Below are 20,452 nucleotides of genomic sequence, written 5' to 3'. Positions count from 1 at the left end.
TATTCAAACTATTCTTCAGGATAGAGCGATCAGAATAAACCCATGAAACAAAAATAATTTCTTTAGAGAAAACTTCTGGCCTACTCCCGCAGCCTCGAAAATCGAGGACATCCGTCATTACGCGAATGACAGCGGCGTCGAAAAATTGTGCGTGGGCGTGTTCCGACACGGTTTCCCTGATGAATCGTATGCGCTCGTCGGGGATTTGGCTGCTGGAATCGAGCCCGTCCTCGACCGGTTCGCGGAATTCCGCGATTTTTCTGTCTTCGCTAGCAAATAAACGGCGCGAGGTTGCGGTTTATTTTCGCCGGGGCGATCTCGCGGCAAATAAACGAGCGCCGAGGACTGTTCAATACCAATGTCATGGCGGGGAAACGTAACCGGACGCGCCCCGGTGCATCGGGGCCCCGAATCTCCCGCATTTTTCCTTTCGACGATGAATCACTCTTGTCCGGCGTGCAAACAAACGCGGAGTTACTTCACCGTGCTATTCTCGAGAGACTGGAATCGTTGGTAATCCGAAAATAAGATTCGCGAACCTCGGATACGGATTCGCGGAAAACCGCGTTGTCCTTCGGCGAGGTCATCCTTTGCAGGTTTATCAGCATCGTTGCAGGTGGTTAACCCCTTTGCTGAGCTTCTAGTTGCTGAACTTCCAGCTAGTCAAGCTAACGGTAGCATAATTTCGAGGACAAATAAAGCAATCAAAGGATGGCATAATAAATTGTCTAATACCTTCGGCACCTCAACATGTCAAGCAAGTCAAGAATTAGCTTAGAAATGTGAAGAAGAATTAATGAAGTGAAAAATAGTTTCATAGAAAAATTGACAACAGGATAAGCGTCATAAGATGTCAACTCTCTGACTTTAGTTCCTAGGTGATGACGGGCCAGACTCGTCGTATAGAAGGTGTTGTGTTCGCACGTATGTAGACGCGGCGTGTTTCGGGTCATTGGTTCCGGAGTGAGGAGAGGCAGCCGCCGCGCCAGCCTCGCGTCGACTATCGCAATAGTAATCCGACGGAAGTTCGACGCTCGCAGCTGGCGCCCGGAAACGCACGCAGGTACACGCGCGGCTGCGTCCTGCCGGCCGCTTTTTCGTCTCCGCGTTCTTACGGCCGGCAGTCACGCGAGAGCAAACAAAGAGACGCTCGAAGTTGAGCGAGAAACTATGCACGCAGCTGCCTCGAGCTGCTCGACGCCTCGACGGCATTCCGTTTCGTCGGGCCGAGCCGCACGCAAGGTGCTTCGCCGAGGACTATTATTGTTTCGGGCAGTTAGGTACAAACCGACGACTTTCTTCGGAAGCATTGGCAGCGAAACCGACAGACTACTAAATCGTCGATCTACATTGCGGACGATCAGAGCATGATATATGCACGGGGTCGTCGAGACGAATCCGGAATTTTGTTGGCTGTTCAACTTGCCTAGAATTTGCACAATGACTTTTCCGGATCGACCTCGGTGACCCTGCGCAGCAAGAAACAAAGAAGTAAGGAGACAGATGACGAGGACTCACCGAAGCATCCTCTCCCTCTCGAGCAGCTCCTCGGGGTTGGGCTGAGCAGGTCCGAGCAGAGCATGGGACAAGGGCGGGTACCTCGGCGACCTCCATAGCATCTCGGAGGCGACCGCCGGATGATGATGTCCCGGTGGTGCCGCGGTTTGGTAGGCGACCGGCGGTGCGGTTTGTGCGGCTGAGGCCGCAGCCGCGGCGGAGCTAGGCCCGGTGTTGGGCGGCGGTGCTTGAGGATGCGCCATCAGCAGGGAGGTGTGCTGTACGCTCTGCACGTGCCAGACGCGGGCTGGCGTTGCAGCCGCGGTTGGTGTCGAAGAGGTGGTTGTCTCGTCGACGCTGAGAGCGGAGCTCCTGCTGCCGCTCCTCTCGTCGCCGGAGCCGGCGCTCCTGAGGGAGCTTACCCCGCTGTCGGAGCCGCTGTCGCCATAGGTTGCGGTCGCGGCGATGCTGCCAGCCGCGGGACCGACACCTCGGATACCGATGGCCGGCGGTACACCGGCAAGCACACCAGTCCCAGGTAAACCGGCCCCGGCCTCCACTTCCATGAGGCCGGCCTCATCGCCGCCCCTCCCAGCGTGCGACTGTTGTTGCACCTCTAGGAGGCTCGACGGGGGTAGCTGGTGGTGATGTTGGTGGTGCTGGTGGGGACTGCTCGCTACCCGGTGCTGGTGAAGCTGCTGCTGCACCTGGTGCTGGTGTTGCTGCTGTTGCGCGTGATGGTGGATCACCGGACTACTCGAGTAACGTTGTTGCTGATGATGGTGTTGCTGCAGTGACTGCTGATGATGGTGCTGATGGTACTGCTGCAGATGATGGTGATGGTGTCCAGCGATCGGCGGTGGCGGCTTGTTCAGTCTCTCGGCTAGGATGACGGGACTCTCGTTGTGACGGTTCCGCTCCTGCTCCCGCTGCTGCTCCAGGAGCAGGCTCTGCCTGCCAGAGCCGCCGCCGCCGGTGCCACTAAGCGGACTCAGCCTCTCCAGCACGGAGCCTGAGTCCTGACTGCTCGACTCCAGCAGCTCGACGACCGATTCTACGCTGGCCGCCCTCGCGCCGCTTACGCTGCCCACGCTATCCTCCGTGCCTAGCTCGGTGGTCAGCTCGGTCCTCCTCGAGCCCCTGTCCTCGTCCTCTTCCTCCTCCTGCTCCTCCGGCTCCTCTTCGTCGTGCTCCTCCGGTTCCGGGTCCGGGTCCGGCTCCGGTTCAGGCTCCGGCTCCTCTTCCTCCTCGACGCCCTTCGCCTTTGGTTCGGCGGTGGCGGCTGCTGCTGTTGCAGGCTTCAGCAGCGCGGCTTCGGCATCGAGGAGGACGCTGCTCGCTTTGTCACCGACCAACGACGGCTCGACCAGCGACGAGCCATTCACGAACACCTGATCCTTGCCGTGCCTTCCCCGATTCTCCTCGTCCGAGTCCGCCGGTTTCCCTTCGGGAGCTGCTGCTACGTCGCCTCCGGGATCTACTTTGTCCGGAGGTGGAGGCTCCGGTTCCCTGTCCCGTTCTCTCGACTTGGTCTCCTCGTCCTCCTCGAGCTTCTCGGCCTCCCTCTCTGCTCCGTCTCTGCGCTTCCTGCGACCGTCCTCCTCCGCCTCCTCCTGATCCGACGCTACCTCCTCACTGTTTCCCTTCCCCTTCCGCTCGGACCTAAGTTTCCTACCGATCGGACTTGTCCGTAGTCTCTTGGTCAGGGGATCGCAGTGATCCTCGTCCTCCTCCTCCTCACCCGCCTGCTGCGACTCTGTTCGACGTTCCTCGACCTCCGCTCTGTTGTTCCCTAATCGCTCCTCTTTCTCGCAGGACTTCGAGTTCCTCGGACTGCTCTCCTGCTGCTCCGCTACCTCGGGCTCTGCTTTCGCTTCCTGCACGGCCGGCGGCCTCGGCCTCCGTCGCACCGGTCTCTGAGACCCGGTCTCAACCGGACTTTTCACCGCGGTTCCACGCTTCCGGAGCTTCGACGCGCTGCTCGAAGCGCTGTTCGCCTCTTCCAATACCGTTCGTGGTATCCGGTTGCTCGGACGACTCGACTGCGGACCCTTGTTCTCCCGATCCTCCTGCCGCGTCGACAGACCGGTCTCGGTGTCCTTTTCGAGCCTGTCGCGACTTGCACCCTCGCTCACGCGTCTTCGCCGACTGTTCCGCGCGGTGTTCTTTTCTGGAAAAGAAGATATACAGTTCGATTAGATCAATGTAGCTTTTACTTGAAGATAGAATTATTTCGGATCTCTTCCGGTATGCGAGGGTTGCTGAATGAATGCATGAACCGATCCCGAACCCGGCAGGATTGTGACACAACTTTCGTGATGAAGGATTTATTATTTTGCCAATTGGTGTGGGATGTAAACAACGGGCCGGCCGATTTTCCAGGGTCACGTCGACATCGGATTACGTTGTCCGGTGTATAATCACGGTTATCGATCACACAGGCTAGACGCACTCGTGTTGAACGCTCTATGCGGTGTAATCAGGAGCCTATCGGCATAGCCTTGTTCAACCTTGTCGATTAAGGTCGATCGATTCAGCGTAGCCTGGTCGCCGCGTCGCGTCGCGTCGCATCGCACCGCGCTGCCCGTTTATCACCGCCGCCGGCAATTATGCTGGAGATTCGCTAATCTCTTTGATGCACGCGCGCAACGTGCCGCATAATTCGACGCGACCTTTGGAAAAGGTGCCACAACCCCCGCGCACCACCGGTACAACACCGGAACTATGCGGGTAACGAATCGGCCCCGTTGCGATGGGAATTCCAGCTGGCCTGAATTCGACGGTGTACGTGATTCATCCGTTGCATTATCGCTGTTATCCCTGATCCCCGCAACCCTAAGCGAACTCGCGGAAACTGGCACAAAACTTCGCCGTTCAAACAAACCATCTCCACCATTCCCAGATTCAGAGAACTCGAAAACTGAGCTGCAGAAAGAGAAGATGACGCACTTCGGGAATCATGAATTTTTGTGCAAAATAAAAATAGTTGCCACACATCCTTAATCATTTTAATGGGTTGGAAACGACGAACCACGCCGACTGGTTTCAGGCTTCTACATGAAAAGTATGTGGATAAATCTCCAGAATCAAGTACACGGCAAGGAAAACAGCACCGAGTTCACCTAAATCGAATCTGTTAAGTCACCTCTCAGTTCGTATCCCATTTCCTCGACCAGCTCCGTAAACTTTCGTCTCCCCGGGCTGTTTTCGGAAGCATTTGCCGCGAACGGACGAAGATCTATGGCCCGTCGAGTCGCCCGTAGTAACAAACATGATCTCGAACTTTATTTTTCTGTTTTTAGACGATGGGGTGAAGCGGAGGAACGCCGAAAATATTCCGGCGATAAAAGTTTCAAGTTATCGATCAGGGCACGCGACCAAGAAGTGGCCAACCCCGCCGGCTAATCCTGCGAGCACATAGTTCTCGGGACCGACCTTCGGGATGCGCAGTGCGCCGACGTGGTCGCTTTCATCTCCTTGACCTCGATCGGTCTCGCCAAGCTCTAATATTCAATAGGGAGCGAACGTTGCATCCCGGGAATTGGTGTTCGGCCGATGTTCGTGCCAGCCCATATAGGCGATTCAAGGGTCTTCGATTAATCCGCTATGAACACGGTAGTAATACGAGAATAATTTATGGCGTTGCGCCGTCGAGATCGACCTGCCAACAGAAACCGGTGGCAAGGGAGAGAGAGCCAGTCATTAGCCAATAAAATCACCGCAAAATTGCCGGCGTGCGTGGGAACCCTTAGCGAGCCTGCGTTTTCATCGGAATCCGCGAAATCGCAGTGATTCCTCCTGTACCGTTGTTCGCTATCAGCTTGTAATCAGACGGTAGGCAAAGATTTTATAAAGTGGACTTTTCTCCAAGTGGGCTTTAAACCAACTTTATTCGAAATTTCTAATTAAGTAAAATTTTTGACCGACTCTGACAGTAGACTATAAATTGTACCTCCTTAAAAAATGAATGTTCAAAAATTATAAATCGGGAATTAAATTTTTTAAGATGCACGCCGTCAAAGTGTGCCAGTTTTTCAGCGGGCCAGAAAGTGTTCTGTATCAACGACGGAAGTTAATCAAAATTAAATGTAAAAATATTTTTATACCCCGCCGATTTATAGCGCAATAAAGTCCACAAAGTCCTCTCTGGTCGCACAGTGCATTGGTTCCTTCAGAAGAAATCATGAGGTTTCGATTTAACTTCAGAAACAAATTTCCGAAGCGAACCAAAGAACGTCACCTGTGTACACGATCTATGTGAAGGTGTTAAACGCGTTGGCGTGCGACCGGCTCGTTTATCGACTGGGGTAGCGTGCTCCAGCAATTTTTATGAGACGGCGAGTCACTTTTAGCGCGGTTCTGTTGCGGACAGGGTGAGGAGAGTTCGATGAGGTTTCGGGCCGAGGAAATCGGTCGTTCGTTGCCTCGTCAGCTGTATCAAAGGGGCGCGGAGGTCGACGGCGATGGTCGTTTTACGGGTAAATTAGAGAGTCGCCGTGCGCGCGGCTTGGCATGGGGCCTGCGAGTCTCGGAAGAAGAAGAAGAAGAAGAAGAACACGGAGAGAAGAGCGGGAAGGAGGTCTCTGGCGGCCGGCCAACGCTTTTATTTTTACACCGGGACCCCGGTGTCGTTTCTCTCGTCCTCGCCCCCGCCGGCGATCGCCATTTTCCCCCGCTTTCGCACGAAAATCTCCGACGTCCCGTTCAAAATAAGTTTATCAACAAACGCGCCCGCGGGAGATCCTCGCGGCCGTTGCAGGGTGCTACGGCAGAAATAGAGCGGCTCGAAAATAACCGTGCGCGAGAGGAGACTCGATCCACTAGCCCCTCTCTCGCTCTCTCTCTCTCTGCCTTCATTCACCGGCTATCGTTTTTCACTCTCCCACTCCGCGAGCCGCTCGTAAATTACTCGACAATCGCTTTCCGATTCATGCCCGAATTATACACCTCCGCCGATAGATTCTCCTGTCCGTACCTGCGAGCAACATTATTTCCAGCCTGCGAATATTTATGCGAAACCGGGATTTTCTATCTGAATCACCATCAAACAGGAGTCAGATCTCCTCCCTTCCCAAATTTAACTCTCTCCGTAATTCCATTCTATATGATTGTTCTCATTTTATGGATAGAATATTGATATATAATACCTCATACAATACTTAATAATGTAAACAATACTTTTAATAATGGTACAGGTTGAAGACACTATCATCATAACTTCTTCAAGTGCTTCCGGAGATTTGCATATACTCGTCTTACTCAAGAAAACTATTTGAAAGCCTGTCTGGGTTAGGCAGGGGGCTGATCCAACGTTCTACAGCTTCGATTCCGCAAACTTTGGCGCAGACCCGCTGCAGAAGCTTGAACTTCCTGGGACGCGAGCTTTTTACGAGCAATAAAGAGCGGCCGCCGCCCAGAGGCTGCGGAATGTCATTCCACCGGTTTTAAAACGGCTCGGTTAATTATTCACGCGGCGTTTGTTGTTCCCGGAGCGAGCCGCCAACTTTTCGCCCCGCCGATCTTTATGCAAATATAGACTGTCCGGCGTTTGAAATAGAACGTCTAATTGAATCATAGCCGAGCCACTGATTCGCCAATGTTTCTGCTCGCGGAGGTGTGAACGCCACGGTCTAGCGTTCGAAAGACACGAAAATGAACGGCGACAGGATTATGACGTCGATCGATGGGAAAGAAGGTGCATGGGAATACCTGTGCGCGACATTCAGATTTCGACAAAGCGTTTAAATGACCGGCAAACTCGGCCAGCCGTGTCTAATTTCACCCCTGGCGAGACCCCGGGTCAGGACGAATCGATATCGATCGGCGTAGGGGTTGCTTTGTCCGCAGCGACAAAGACCCTGTCTACAAAGCTGTTCTCCTGAACTCTACCCTTCCGAAATGGCAACTGCTCCCCCAGCCTCTATAAGTAACGCCACGTAATGGAAATTATGTATCGATGGCATATAATGTATTGGATGTTTTGTTGTTCGAACGAAATACCAGCTCCACTGGTTCCACACCATGCATTTTACACGTCGGAATTTTTAAGCTGGATTATATTCGCTCTCCACGTTGGTATATTCATTGTTATTCGATCGTTTGTATTAATTGTTCCAGTTTTTATTGAAATAGTCTGGTACAAGTAAATATGCAAGTTTGTTGGGTACCTGTGTACTGAATATACGAAAAGTAAGTTGGCATTTTATGAAATCGTCGATGGGACTTCGAACTTTTCCGACTTTGAAAATATTAGCATTACATCTTCTAACAATATCGTGTCAGACTTGTGATGAAGATTCTGAACGGAGCCAAATAACAAATTCATTCTTCTTTTAGTTATCTTATCAAGGTGAACCTTACCGGTGGCCTTAAATCTTTTTAATACCTCCACTGTTTTGAATTGTACGTATCCATTTTTGTCATAAATGCATAAAATCCGCAGTCTAGTTATTAATTTCCTTTAAACCGAGAGGAAATTCTATTTTGGTTTCGTTAATGTATAGTTATTGGAGAACATGTAGGCATATACAATAGATATAAATTTTCTCCTTCTCTAGGAAATTACGAACTACAAAAAGAATGAAAAATCGTAGGGCAAGGGGTAAATGAATTAATGAATGACTGTGCTCGAGTTGTACGTGGACTGACCTTAAAAAACATTGGCAAAGTAGGAAAACTTCGATAGAAGCGGTGAGAGGAAAAAGACACCACTGGGGTACCCAGGAAAACAGTACGCCATAAAAAAATTGAGGAAGAACCTAGAAAAAATTTCAGGAAAATGGAGGAACCTTGGTGAAAATTGGGAAATCGACAAAACTCGCTGGAAGATAAGGAGAACCATTGTTGTTCGGGAATGAAGTCATCGAAAAATCGAGGACGCGAAAACTTGCCTACCAACTTCAACGAAAATGTCTATGTAAAGTACGCAACCCGAAACGCAAATAAAAATACCGCCGGGATGAAAATTCATAACCCGTCCACGGGCGGGCATTTCTTTTTTCTCTTTTCCCCCTGGAGCGGTGAAAATCTCCGACCGCGTAATCCCCGCGCCTTTCAATATTCTAACACGGCCCCGGCCGACCTTCCTCCAGGAATCCGCTTACCATCCCCGGGAAATTCGTTGGCCGGATTATCCTGTTCCTCTCGTCGTTCTGTCTCTGCGAACATTGGAATTAAACGCGGAAATCCGTCTGGCCTGGAATCTTGGAAATGGCGTCGTCGGCCTGGACACGCCAGGCAAGGATCCAGGCGAGGATCCCCTCGGATCAGATCTACGTGTTCGATTTCCCATTCGACCGTTTATCAGCGCTACGACGTGGCTTCCGGCCCCGAGCCTTCAATTTCGATAAACGCGCGGCCAACTTCTATCCTAATCCGAAAGCAAACCCGGGCAAACAGGATTCCGTGTTTCTTCCGCAAAAGACACGCCCGCAATCCTCGACGGCGAGGATGTAACGCTCGGTCCTGCGAGCATTCAATCTCTGATTCGTCGACCGGGACAATTTATACAAATTCGCAGAAACGGAAGCTCGACGCCACGATGATTTCTAATGTAAAAGGTTGCCGTACTTGTTCCTCCAATTATTTCTGTTGGAGTGACGTATGAGTTGTGCTCGATATCGTTTTATTTCATGTGATTCTACTCTGTTATCTTTTCATCTGACGTACCACACGCCTTTCGTCCGTGCAGTGTACAACATCACGACTCTTCTCTTATATCGAACTACACAATTTACGTGTGTCCTTTTTGAGTAACCCAGTCCTCAACAATTCCAGAACGAAATATTCTAGTTTTAAATCGAGTGCAAGTATCACACTTTCGTATTTCATCAGTGCGAGTAATTTCCGATGTAGAGGAATTTCATGTCGGATCCCAAAGTGCACCGTCGAGTTGAGCTCGGTCAGGGACCGGTGTTTCCGGTGTGGCTTGGAGGACCCGCAGCCAGCGACCCGTTTTCTAGTCCAAACAAATACGATTCGCAGGAGAGATTTCCCAGCGCCGACTCGCCCGACCAGTTATGGTAACGCTGGGTCGTCGACGGTTCCGTTTCCTCCGGAGTGCAATACAATTTCACCGGCGAGCGGCGGGCTCGATCGTTCGCGTAACGAACACGGGGGAGACCAGAAAGAGAGACAGAGAGAGAACAGCGCAGCAGCAGCGAAGCAAGAGAGCTGTTCTACGCTGTCCCTGTTTCCCGATTCCTTTTTTATCCCCGTTCCTCCTCCGTTCCGAACAATAATCGTCTGGACGTCGTCGTTCCCTGTCCCTGTCGTCGGCGCTTTTGCCCGCGCGCGTTGCCCAGAAATAATGGCCGGGCGAATTAAAATGTAAAGCAAAGCACGTCGGCGCTGTTCAATTACGCGGAGCGTAATGCATGCGGACCGAGCCAGGACAGGAGGACAAACCGCAGTCGCCAGGAAACGCGGAGCGTCGAGAGTTTGCAAACGCGCCCATCCTCGCGTTACATGCGCCCATGTATTCTGGATACATACATAGAGCGAGAGAGGAGGATAAGAGCGAGAGAGAAAGGGACGGAGAGCCGAGGTCCGCGCATCGGATAAACGCACCCCACGTATGCAACGCCGTTGCCCGCTTGAGTGCTTCTCCCCCTCCGGGTAATAACAGTAAATCCTGAGTAATAAATCCCTCTCCCCTGTCTCCCCTCCGCGACCCTGCTGTCTCTCTACCTCCTCCACCTGTCCGTTCCTCTCTCCTCAGTCGCCTACTATTTCGATGCCGTTCCCCAACCCCTCCCCACTGGCGTTCCTCGTTTATCCTTACAATCACTGGGAGGGATTCATGTATCTTCCAGACTGCAGACCCAATTTTTCCGGGGAACGGCCGCCGCTGCACCTGCTAGATCATCGTTACACTCCTCGCCTCGCCCTGGTACTCCCGACTCTTGCTTTCGATCCATTTAATATCAACACTCGATAATCCTCCGTTCGTATTCGTGTCACTCGCGACAAAAACAATTGGATAATACATTACTTTCGGCTTTCTAAAATGATCAAAAGCAGAAGCTTAATTGAAGAAACTTCTTATTTTGCTGATAATCAGATAGCAGAACTTTAAAATTAGAACCACCGGATGAGTCGAAATGACTTGCTCCTGATATGTTCTTTTAGAAATATTGAAATTATAAATATGTTTTCCTGAGACACTTTTTGGCGAACTTCTCTATTTAACAGTAAACCTTCCGTTCCAGATTCTTTATGTTACGCTTACTGATATAATAAAAATAATTTCATAAGAAATGATTGAATAGATATCTTTAGTGGAGCACATATTACAATAGGAGCTGCAGAGAGTCTAAATAAAATCAATCTTGTCATTTTTATAAGGGACACGTACCAGTTACTTTTACGGCTCGGTAGGTTTAGTGTTAAACAAAACTGGTACGACACCTAAATCAATGTAATTTTGTGTTGTCATAAGACAATGTATGCCAACTGGGAACAATCTACTAACAAATACATAAACTTCGAGCAGAGACACTCGAGTATCCAATGGTCAATATACGAAAGCGTTAACAGGTCCCACTTGTTGAAGTGTGTTATTGTTCGGAGAAAGATTAGTGTAACAGCAGACGTCGTAATTGGTTCGCAGACTGACTGCTCGGTAGACGAAGCGTCGCGGCGTATCGAGGACACCGTTGTAATTTATTTAATCCGAGGCTCGCCTTTTAAAACGTATCGATCGGATTAATTAACGTTACCTGGACCGTGAGAGATTCGATTACGCTCTCTTCCTTCCGTCTGAAAGGTTATCCGCGAGACCGAGGCCCATAAATATTTGTTCGGCGAGCGAGAGCGGACGCGGAGTCCCGCGCACGGCCGGGCACAGAAAATTAAACGTCCGGCAAAAACAAACGGTAACGAGGGTAAAAATAAAGCGTGACGAGAGTCGGCCGACCTCGCGGATACGCTACGCGACACTGGCGTCGCTCGAATTAAAGCGGACCGTCTTTTATAATGGGATCGACGATCGCCGCGGACGCGAATTAGGTCAATCCGAGTTCGATTTCTTTCGCGGGTGTCTTCGGCTGCTGTCAAGCCGTCGACCTGGATCGCGAGAGCTCTCTAGCTGTCAGCGTTTACCACCTCGAACATATCTTTCATTGTTCGACGCAGCAGAACTTGCAGTTGATAAATGATTCTCGGAAATGAATCATTCCAGCGGGGCTGAATGATGATGTGTTACTTTTGGTTGAGGATATTCCTAGAGGCAGTGTCAATGTAAGTCTAGTGACTACCCCTTTTAATTATGGAGAGTGGATTTACAGTGGGTGTTAAAAGTGTTCGTACGACCTTTAAAACGGAACAATTTTTTTATAAGTGTACCAAACGACCTGAATTTTTTATAATCAATTAGAAGCATTGGTTTATGAAATGATATGCAAAAAAGATTTTCCAAATATGGTATAGTCCCCTAGTATGGCACTACCTTATATCTCGTAAGGGAGAAGTCGTACTCTAGTGAGAAAATTTTTAAACGACAGTTTTCCAAGTTTACTCACGACAGTGTGCATTGCGTTCGCATCATTCTACTGTACATAGAGTTTAGTATCGATCCTCCGCCAGCTGTGTCTGCACGTGTTGATTATTTTTGTGGTTAGATTTTCGATAGTATCCTTTTCGAGGATGGTAAGTGATTTTGAAATGTTTGGATATATCTGTAGATTCAGTTTTATTTATATTAATGTTTTCCAACTGTTGGTTTGGGCTGAAATTCATTTTCTCTTTGTCAGTAGCTAGTATTATCAGTCCACGTGGAGTTCCCAATATGGCACTACCAAGGGTTTCCTAATATGGGTATGTATAGAGTAGAGCTATTGACATTCTTGGTGTGGGTGCCGAATATGGCAGTAGATTAAGAACCCATTTCGCTGGAACCTGCAAATGACACCACAAAAAAAATATTTTTCCCAGGCTGTATTAATTTTTGAACAAACTTGACCGCACAATCTTATAGGGAGGAAATGCATCTACAACTGGTAATTTTTTAGCCGAAAAAGAGCATTCTAAAATAATCAAAAAATGACATCAACAAAAAGTGGTTCATATTTCAGCACTTTACCCTAATTTACAAGGTTAAACTTGTTTAACTTGTAACTTAACTCGTTTAACTTGTAACTTGTTTAGCTGAAAACTTTTTTATTTGGGCCCTTAGGGAAAATTGAAAATATATGTTTTGTAGCTCTGTGTTAGTTATACACATACTGAAAATTACATCGAAATCGGGTGACGCAGGAGAGAATAACACGCATCGGAAGATGTACGATCTTGTGGATTTTATGCAGAAACTGAACAAAATCTACGATTTTCACCATTTTTAACCGCTTGTAGCTCGTGCGTATGTTAATCGATTTCCACGAACTTTTCTGCATGTGTGTAACTCCTATACATAGATCTACAAAACATATATTTTCAATTTTCACACATTGAGGGCCCAAATAAAAAGTTTAAAAAATGTCCTTTTTATTTTTGCATGTAACCTTTTAAATTATAATTTTAACCAATGCTTCCAATTGATTATAGAAAATCAGGTCGTTTGGTACAATTATAAAAAAGTTATTCTATTTTAAAGGGCGTACGAATACTTTTTACACCCACTGTATACAAGAACACTGACGACGATGTATACGTCGCAGCTACCCCTTTTAGCACCTCGAACATAGCTATCATTGTTCGACACAGCGAAACTCGCAATTGATAAATGAATCTCAGAAGTTTAAAATTCCAAATGGGGCTGAAGGATGATGTTGCTTTTTAAATTGGTTGAGGATATTCTTAAAGGCAGTGTGAATGACTGTAGATCTATCAACTACCGCTTTTAATCATAGGAGGCGATTTTCTACGAGGACACTGACAACGACGTTCGAGTCTGGGATGTTTAATATTCCAGCAGTGCGAGTATTTGAGAATTGCTGGCAGAGCAATGTCAACGTCCTTGAAAGGTCCATTAGGTCCACCCTATGGGATTTGACCATCTCAGATATTTTCAATGAAAACGTCAACTAAGTTTCCCGAGTCCACTCGGTCCTCTATTCAATAATCTTTCCGGGCATCTAACGTGCGCAGACCTAAAGTACACAGTCAACTAAATATTTTACAATTCGTTGCCAGAAATGTGGCGGGACGTGCCCAACTGTATAGAACGGGATTGAGGTCACTGTCAGCACTTGCCGCAACCCGCTCGGTGCTTTGAAAGAAAAATTTTCTGTTATTATTGTGCTGGCCGAGAGGACTCGCGATGTTTCCGAAAATAATCGTTATAAATAACCCCAATATACGAGCCTCTAATAATTTGATGAACCGGGTGAGAAGGCCGACTCGGTAGTGTTTATTGTTTCACGGGACGATTAACTTGCGGCGTGAACCGTGAAGCCGGCTTTAAAAATAGTCGAAATGGGAGACACGTAAGCCACTCGTCTCCGGGAGACGATGGCCCTCGACACATTTTTCCGTTCGCGAGACACCCGAACGTCTCCGCGAGGAGTTACGAGAGCGCCGAGAGGTCCCTACAAAAAAGAAAAACAAAAGAAATGAGAACCGATTCCGTATGGGCGACACATGACGAAAATTCCAGCGACTCTCGGAGGGGAGGGTGGACGTGTGTCGAGCGTTTTTGCTGCCTCGGGGCCACACGTTTTCCCGAGTCGCCTTTGTCTCGTCGACGAAAATACTCGCCACGTGTCGCGTTACGTCGAACCTCCGGCCGAAAGAAATGGATTAACGAGGGCTCGAAACCCTGTTTGCAGTTATGTCATCCCTTTGAGAACCGTCCACCTGTCTCTACCTGATCCAATTTCGAAAAACGAAATGAAAATTCATGATTATCCACGATTCCCAACGAAGCTTCAGCCGTTTTGATGATCAAAGCGATCGCGTGGAGATTAAATCGTTGACGAAATTGTCGGGGATCAGCGGGAGGCTAAGCCTTGAACTTGACGGAGAGTCGGAAGGCGGCGATGGTTAATTCCCATTCAGTAATCCAAGCGTTAAGGGGGTTAACGGCCTGACCGAGCACCGCGGAGTGACGCAGCATAGTCGTGCGACTTTTGGGAGGGGCTGGGAAACAATTCGGATTCTGCGTGCGACAGGCCTGCCCCTGACTCGGGAGGTGAAACTTTAAATTTCTGATAGCAAGCAGGGAAAGGGGGAAGAGAAATTGGAACGATCTCGAACGACACGACACGCTCGCCACCGCACCGGTCCGCACTAACGAGCGATTCTGGAGGCAATGCAGTATTTATTAACTCCGGCCGGGGCTCGAAACGATTGAATGGTCAGTGACCGGATGTGACGCGCCCGTGGACCAAGATGGCCGGCCACGATAATTACTCGCGTGTTTACGACCGATAAAGCTTGAATGCCCCACCTCCTACATGGGCCACAGAGAACACCTATATGCCCACACGCGCAGATTGTCCGGCTGAATCGTGCGCGAGAGGGTGAGAGTGGTGGCCGTGTGTGTTTGGAGCGTACACAAAATGTCACGAGCACGGCCCTCGACACGGGTGTACACAGAGGGTGGCTCGATGCAATTTGATGGCACTGTCACTGGTTATTGCCAGAATTTCGAAGCCTGCGAACCCCGTCCTCCACCCCCTGTTTCTCACTCTCTCTCTCTCGGGCGGAAAACGATTTCCATATCCGCGCGCGAAGCACGCTGGAGTGCGAAAAAGTGGAACGCTCGCGAGAATATTAAAACACCGGGGCTCGGGTTCTGTCTCCTCGCTTCCCCATTGTGTTCTTCGACAAATTCTTTTATTCTCGTTTCACCCTCCAATCCGCGAACGATAAAAATCTATTCCCCGCCTCGCCAAAGCTCCTCTCATATCCCGGTGAAAATATTCTCATCAATTCTCGACCGAAATACGAAACTGTTGGAGGTCAGATACTGTCTAGGGAGTAGTCTGGTGGTTGCCAGGTAATTATTCCTAAATATCATTGGTCGAAATGGTCCTTGAAAGTTACAGACTTCTTGAAGAGCGTAAGGCGACTACTCACATAGATTTGTCGCCGGTGTACTGCGTGACCTTGGAAAAATCGAGAGCGTTACAGCCACGCCCACTGGTCACGCCAAGATCAAGAGCCACGCCTCTTCGAGACATTTCACACTCAACAACAATATTTGCAACTTCGCTGATAAATTTCTGAGACGTACAAAGTCTCAAGACCAAGTTACCGTCGAAGATTGGCCCGCGGGATGCTGGTCCCACTCCCGGCAACTGAAGCCACGCCCACTCGAGACATTTCACACTCAAAAAACAATATTTTGCAACTTCGCTGACAAATTTCTGAGATGTACAAAGTCTCAAGACCAAGTCACCGTCGAAGATTGGCCCGCGGGATGCTGGTACCACCCCCGGCAACTTAAGCCACGCCCACCCGTCCTCGGAATTCTCCAAATCCCGCTTTAATCCTCTCGCGATCGTATTAAACAGCTCCGTGGCCCCTTAATCAAACGGGGAATAAAAATCTGAAGTTTGAAACAGCGATATTTCAGAACAGCAGTATCAGCGACACAATCGAGTGTGTCCTGGCTCGCTGCCGATGTACCGCAGGGGCCCTGTAATAAAACTTTCGATCGCGGGTAGAGACTCGGTCCGGCACCGGGTTCCGCTTTTATCGCGGATAAATCAAACGCGACGAGGCTCGGAACACCCCGGGCTTAATTGTGGCTTTATTTATAGCCGGTGCTCGTTATCGGGGCCCGGAGTCGACGGCCTTGAAAGCGTAACAGTAAAAATGATTCCTACCAGACGCGTCGGTCACGGCAGGCCGGCTCCGGAATCTCCCGACGCCGAAATCACCGAACCGGAGCGGAACGGAGCGGAATGAAGCGGTCCGCTCTCGCAAATCACGCGGCTCGCTGTGTTCCGATCGCATTGACAAACGCGGTCGTGTTTCAGCCCCATGCGAGAGAGAGAGAGAAAGGGAGAGGGAGACCATCTCACCGGAATACTATTTTCCGCGCGTAACCGAGCACGCTGTTCAACGTTCTATTAATAAATTACCGTTGCTTTCTTGCCCGTGATTCCTTCCCATCGAGCGGGCTCGCGCGCCGATAATATATCACCGTTGATAATTACGTCGACGGGAGACACCAGGTGGCTTCGGTGTTCACCGTTGCTCGTAATAGACCGATAAATATCGTCCGCGTTCGTTCGCGTCGCGTTTCAACGGCAATTCGAGAGGATGCAGAGCCTCGGGCGCGCTCGCCCGTGCACATGCCCCGCTAATTCCCCGAGACCGGATTGAAAATCTCCTCTCGCCAACCTGCCGCGCCGGTAATTATTTTTTCACAGGTCGACCGAACCCTCGTCAACGTCCCCGCAACCGTTTCCGGTCGGTGTTTCCATCGGCGACTTCGCTGGAATTTTCTGTTTTTTACGCCCGGACTTGTTTAGCCGAGTCAGCAATTTCGTCGGCTGGAACTCATCCCGACCTAGCGCTCCCCTGATCCAGCTCCATTAGACTTACGGACAAGTCCCCTGATGGGCTCAGATAATCCTGGAAGAGCAACGAACAAGGGCAAACTTCCTCGCAGACGTCGAAGAGCCGAGGTCTGGCCTTCGATCCTTAAAGTCCTGCTGCTGAGGGGGCTGGGAGAGCTTGGGGCGTGTTGAATAGCACCCTCTGGCATTTAGGGGCATGGCGGCCGGGATACATTGATCGCTTGTAAGCCTGATTATTCCGCGGAATGACGGGAATGTCGACGTTTTCCAATAGTTCGAGACTTGATTCGTGTCTTCGCAAATAGGAACAGTAGTTTTGTCTTACTGTCGCGGAACAGCAAATCGTCTTAAAAATTACAAGGCTGTGTTTACGTCGATTTTGTGCAATCCGTATCACTGCTGCAATATGTATTAATTTGGATAATTGTAAAATAAAAAATCAAAAACAAAGTTCGAGACTTGATTCGTGCGTAAAAACGAGTGAGACAAAACCGTATTACTTGTGTATTAATTGCAAAATAAAATATGATTTGACCGGCAGTGATAGGTTCAGTGTCGAAAGAGCCATGGCTAAGTGATTGCTGTCGCTGGCAACGAATGCAGGAACTATTGCAGGTAGGATGATTCGCAGTCAGGTTATCGCAGGACGCTAATACGGAAGTTCGTGTACGGTTTCCCGATTCGCAGCGGTTCGTTACAGTTCTGGGAGCTTCGGAGGGTTTAATCGACGCGACGGTACGGTGTGCCGGGGAATCGCAGAAGTTCTGGGTGTCCCCCCATGTAGCCAGTCATTATTGGCCCTCTCGGGTTTATGGCGAGCCATAAACGCGGATATAGCGTATGGCCAGGGCGCAGCAGGCCCTAGACGCGTACCTGCACACGCTGACCTAACCCCTGCGAATAGCTCTCTCCGGGGCTTGGATCGATCTACAGGGTGTCCTCGACTTTATCGTTTCCTACCGCCTTCCGACGACACGTTACCCGTTACACCATAACACAAGCGACACGCTGCCTCCAATAACCATCTGGCGATCGATAATCGCGCCCGGTGATACCTCTTCATGGTTGCCTATATCCTGGCGTTCGGGGCTGATCCCTCGAAACGAACCCCCTAATATCCTCCCAATCACAATTTTTTGCCAAATTGTTTCAGTGTAAGACACATCAGCAAAATCAAGTCCACGGAGAATATTTTCAGTTCGTTTGATTTCTTTACTAAACTTGAAAATCAATTTTCACTAGAATCGATTTTATTTATAGCCACACGATAGCAGTTTTATTTTATTAATAGGCCATTGAAAGTGCTAATAGCGCAACAGCTCACTTCATTTAGCTAGTGTCGATTTCCATTGAGCATGTTAACGGAAATCAATTATGCCGCGCCGTATGACAAACACTGCGTGATAATGATAATAGATCTGCACACATTAAACAATTACTAGTTTCAACAGCGTATAGCTCGTCGACTGTCACGCCAACTTTCATAATTCAAGACTGTGATGGTAATACTATGTAAACAACGTGATTATGTATGATTGCAGGCTTATCAATAATGTATTGCATTTTTCACGGTGCTCACTGTGACCAGTATCCAATTACTTTGATCCATTGTTTAGTATTTCATTACAATCGTCTCAAATACCTTTGTGACAGTCAACCTGTATTAAAAAATGTAATAAAATCCAGAAAATCTGTATTCAGAAATGTCTAAAATCCTTTTGAACATTTTCAAGTGCATGATTCAGCGGAAGAAAATTTTCTGAACAAGAGATCTGTTTGGCTTCCGTCCGGTATCGGTCAATAAAACCGTGGATTTGCATAACGATCACCGGTCTTCGGATCTACAGTAGGATCAACGGTTCCAGGAACGGAGCTGTTCATCTCGTCGCGGAGTCACCGGGCAAATACAGCTGTCTCTCTGTCGAAGGGGTCATTAACGAGCGCAAATGAATGACAAGTATGCGCGAAATGCTCGCGATACACGGCTCGCCACTCTCGGCGATCCGCCGCGCTGTGTAAACAGGGGCCACGACGACTATTGGCGACCGGGGGACCTTGAAAGGGTTCAGCGTGTCGGGTTCTCGTGCGCCGAGCTGCCAGTAGAATGCGAGAGTTTTTGCACGCGATTTAATTACCGGTCCAAAAATATTTACATCGACAGAAAATCGTCGGTTTTTACGGCGCTGGTAATTAACCTCTGAACGAGCCCGACCAAAAAATTTATTTGCGGGAAACGACATTAACGAAGGACGGTGCTGAATGTAAAACGTGCCTATTATTAGTATTTTTACTCGATGGTATAGAGAATGCTTTCTATCGTTGTTGAGAAATGTTTCGGAGTACAACGCGACTGTAGATCAAACTGTGGACATCGACGTCTTTTATCATTATCATTGTACATTGTTCAAATATAAATTTCATTCTTCTTTTAATAATAATTTGAATTATTTCGAATCAGCTGAAACTACCACATTTATGTCTCTCAATTCTTTTAATCTGTCCACGTTAATTTGCACTTGCTCATTGTTGTCGAAACTGCATAAAATCCGTGGTCTAATAACTAGATCGCGGATTTTATGCATTTATGGCAAAAATCGGAAGCACAATTTAAAGTAGCGGAATATTAAAAAGATTTAAAGACATCAGCGTACTGGCTTCAGCTTAATCAGATAAATGAAATAAGAAAGACATTTTTATTTCGCTCCTGTGTCTCACAATCAATACAAACATTTTTTATTTTGCATAAAGATCCGCAGTCTACTAATATCACATTGGCTTGATATTGAGCTTGATGAAAATGAGCAGATTATAAGAAAGAGTTTGGAGATAGGAAGCAGCGTCGATTGACAACCACTGGCGTCAGAGGTGGTTCTCAATGGCGCACAGTCAAGGATCAAGGCGATAGGCTCCTGGAGGTCGAAACTGCCTAAATCCCATCAAAAACGTTCACTGCGCTAATGAGAGAAAAGAGTAACACTTTCCTCCCACATATTCCTTGAATTTCAATAAAATATCCGTGGCGACCAAGCAGTTCCCAAGGGGTAATTAATCAGTTTTCAGCAAAGGAGGCCAGTTTCTCGGTAAGAAGCGGGGCCAGTTCGAAAGAGGGAACGTCGACGGGTCGAATGAAGAAACGGAAGAGGGGTATATGGGCAGCGTCGAGAGCGGGTAGGGTCTAAACGGCGGCGTCTTGTTCGGGTCACGAACCGCGGTCGCATGTTTTGCTTAGGCCGGCACGGCCATTATATTTTATTGTGTTGCGTCGGTGACGTCACGACCAATTGACCTCCCCTGAGGCCACTCCGTGAGTTTAACACGAGCCAATAGCCAAGGGGTCTCTCTCTCTCTCTCTCTCGTATGTGTCGCTCGTTATTCCTGGACGAGGAGAGACAGACGGTCCTCTGATACGTGCAACGGAGGGAAAGAGGAAAAGAGACGACGGAAGACGGAGGGCAGAGACACGGGCCACTTTAATGTCGCGTCTCGAC

The 20,452-nt window shown here is 48.9% G+C and overlaps 1 protein-coding gene across 6 annotated transcripts in view; it reads right to left on the bottom strand.

Annotated features, from left to right (window-relative positions):
* Kdm3 (Lysine demethylase 3) overlaps window positions 1-20,452 on the bottom strand; it is a 368,071-nt gene that overhangs the window by 123,024 nt on the left and 224,595 nt on the right. For all 6 annotated transcript variants that reach the window (XM_076438307.1, XM_076438302.1, XM_076438306.1 and 3 more), the window contains one exon: window positions 1,519-3,667. In XM_076438307.1, coding sequence (XP_076294422.1) covers window positions 1,519-3,667 — 2,149 coding nt within the window. The remainder of the gene's footprint in view (window positions 1-1,518; window positions 3,668-20,452) is intronic.

The sequence above is a fragment of the Lasioglossum baleicum genome, chromosome 14 (genome assembly GCF_051020765.1).
Source record: "Lasioglossum baleicum chromosome 14, iyLasBale1, whole genome shotgun sequence".
NCBI classification, from domain to species: domain Eukaryota; kingdom Metazoa; phylum Arthropoda; class Insecta; order Hymenoptera; family Halictidae; genus Lasioglossum; species Lasioglossum baleicum.
This window is presented reverse-complemented; position numbering and strand designations above follow the sequence as displayed.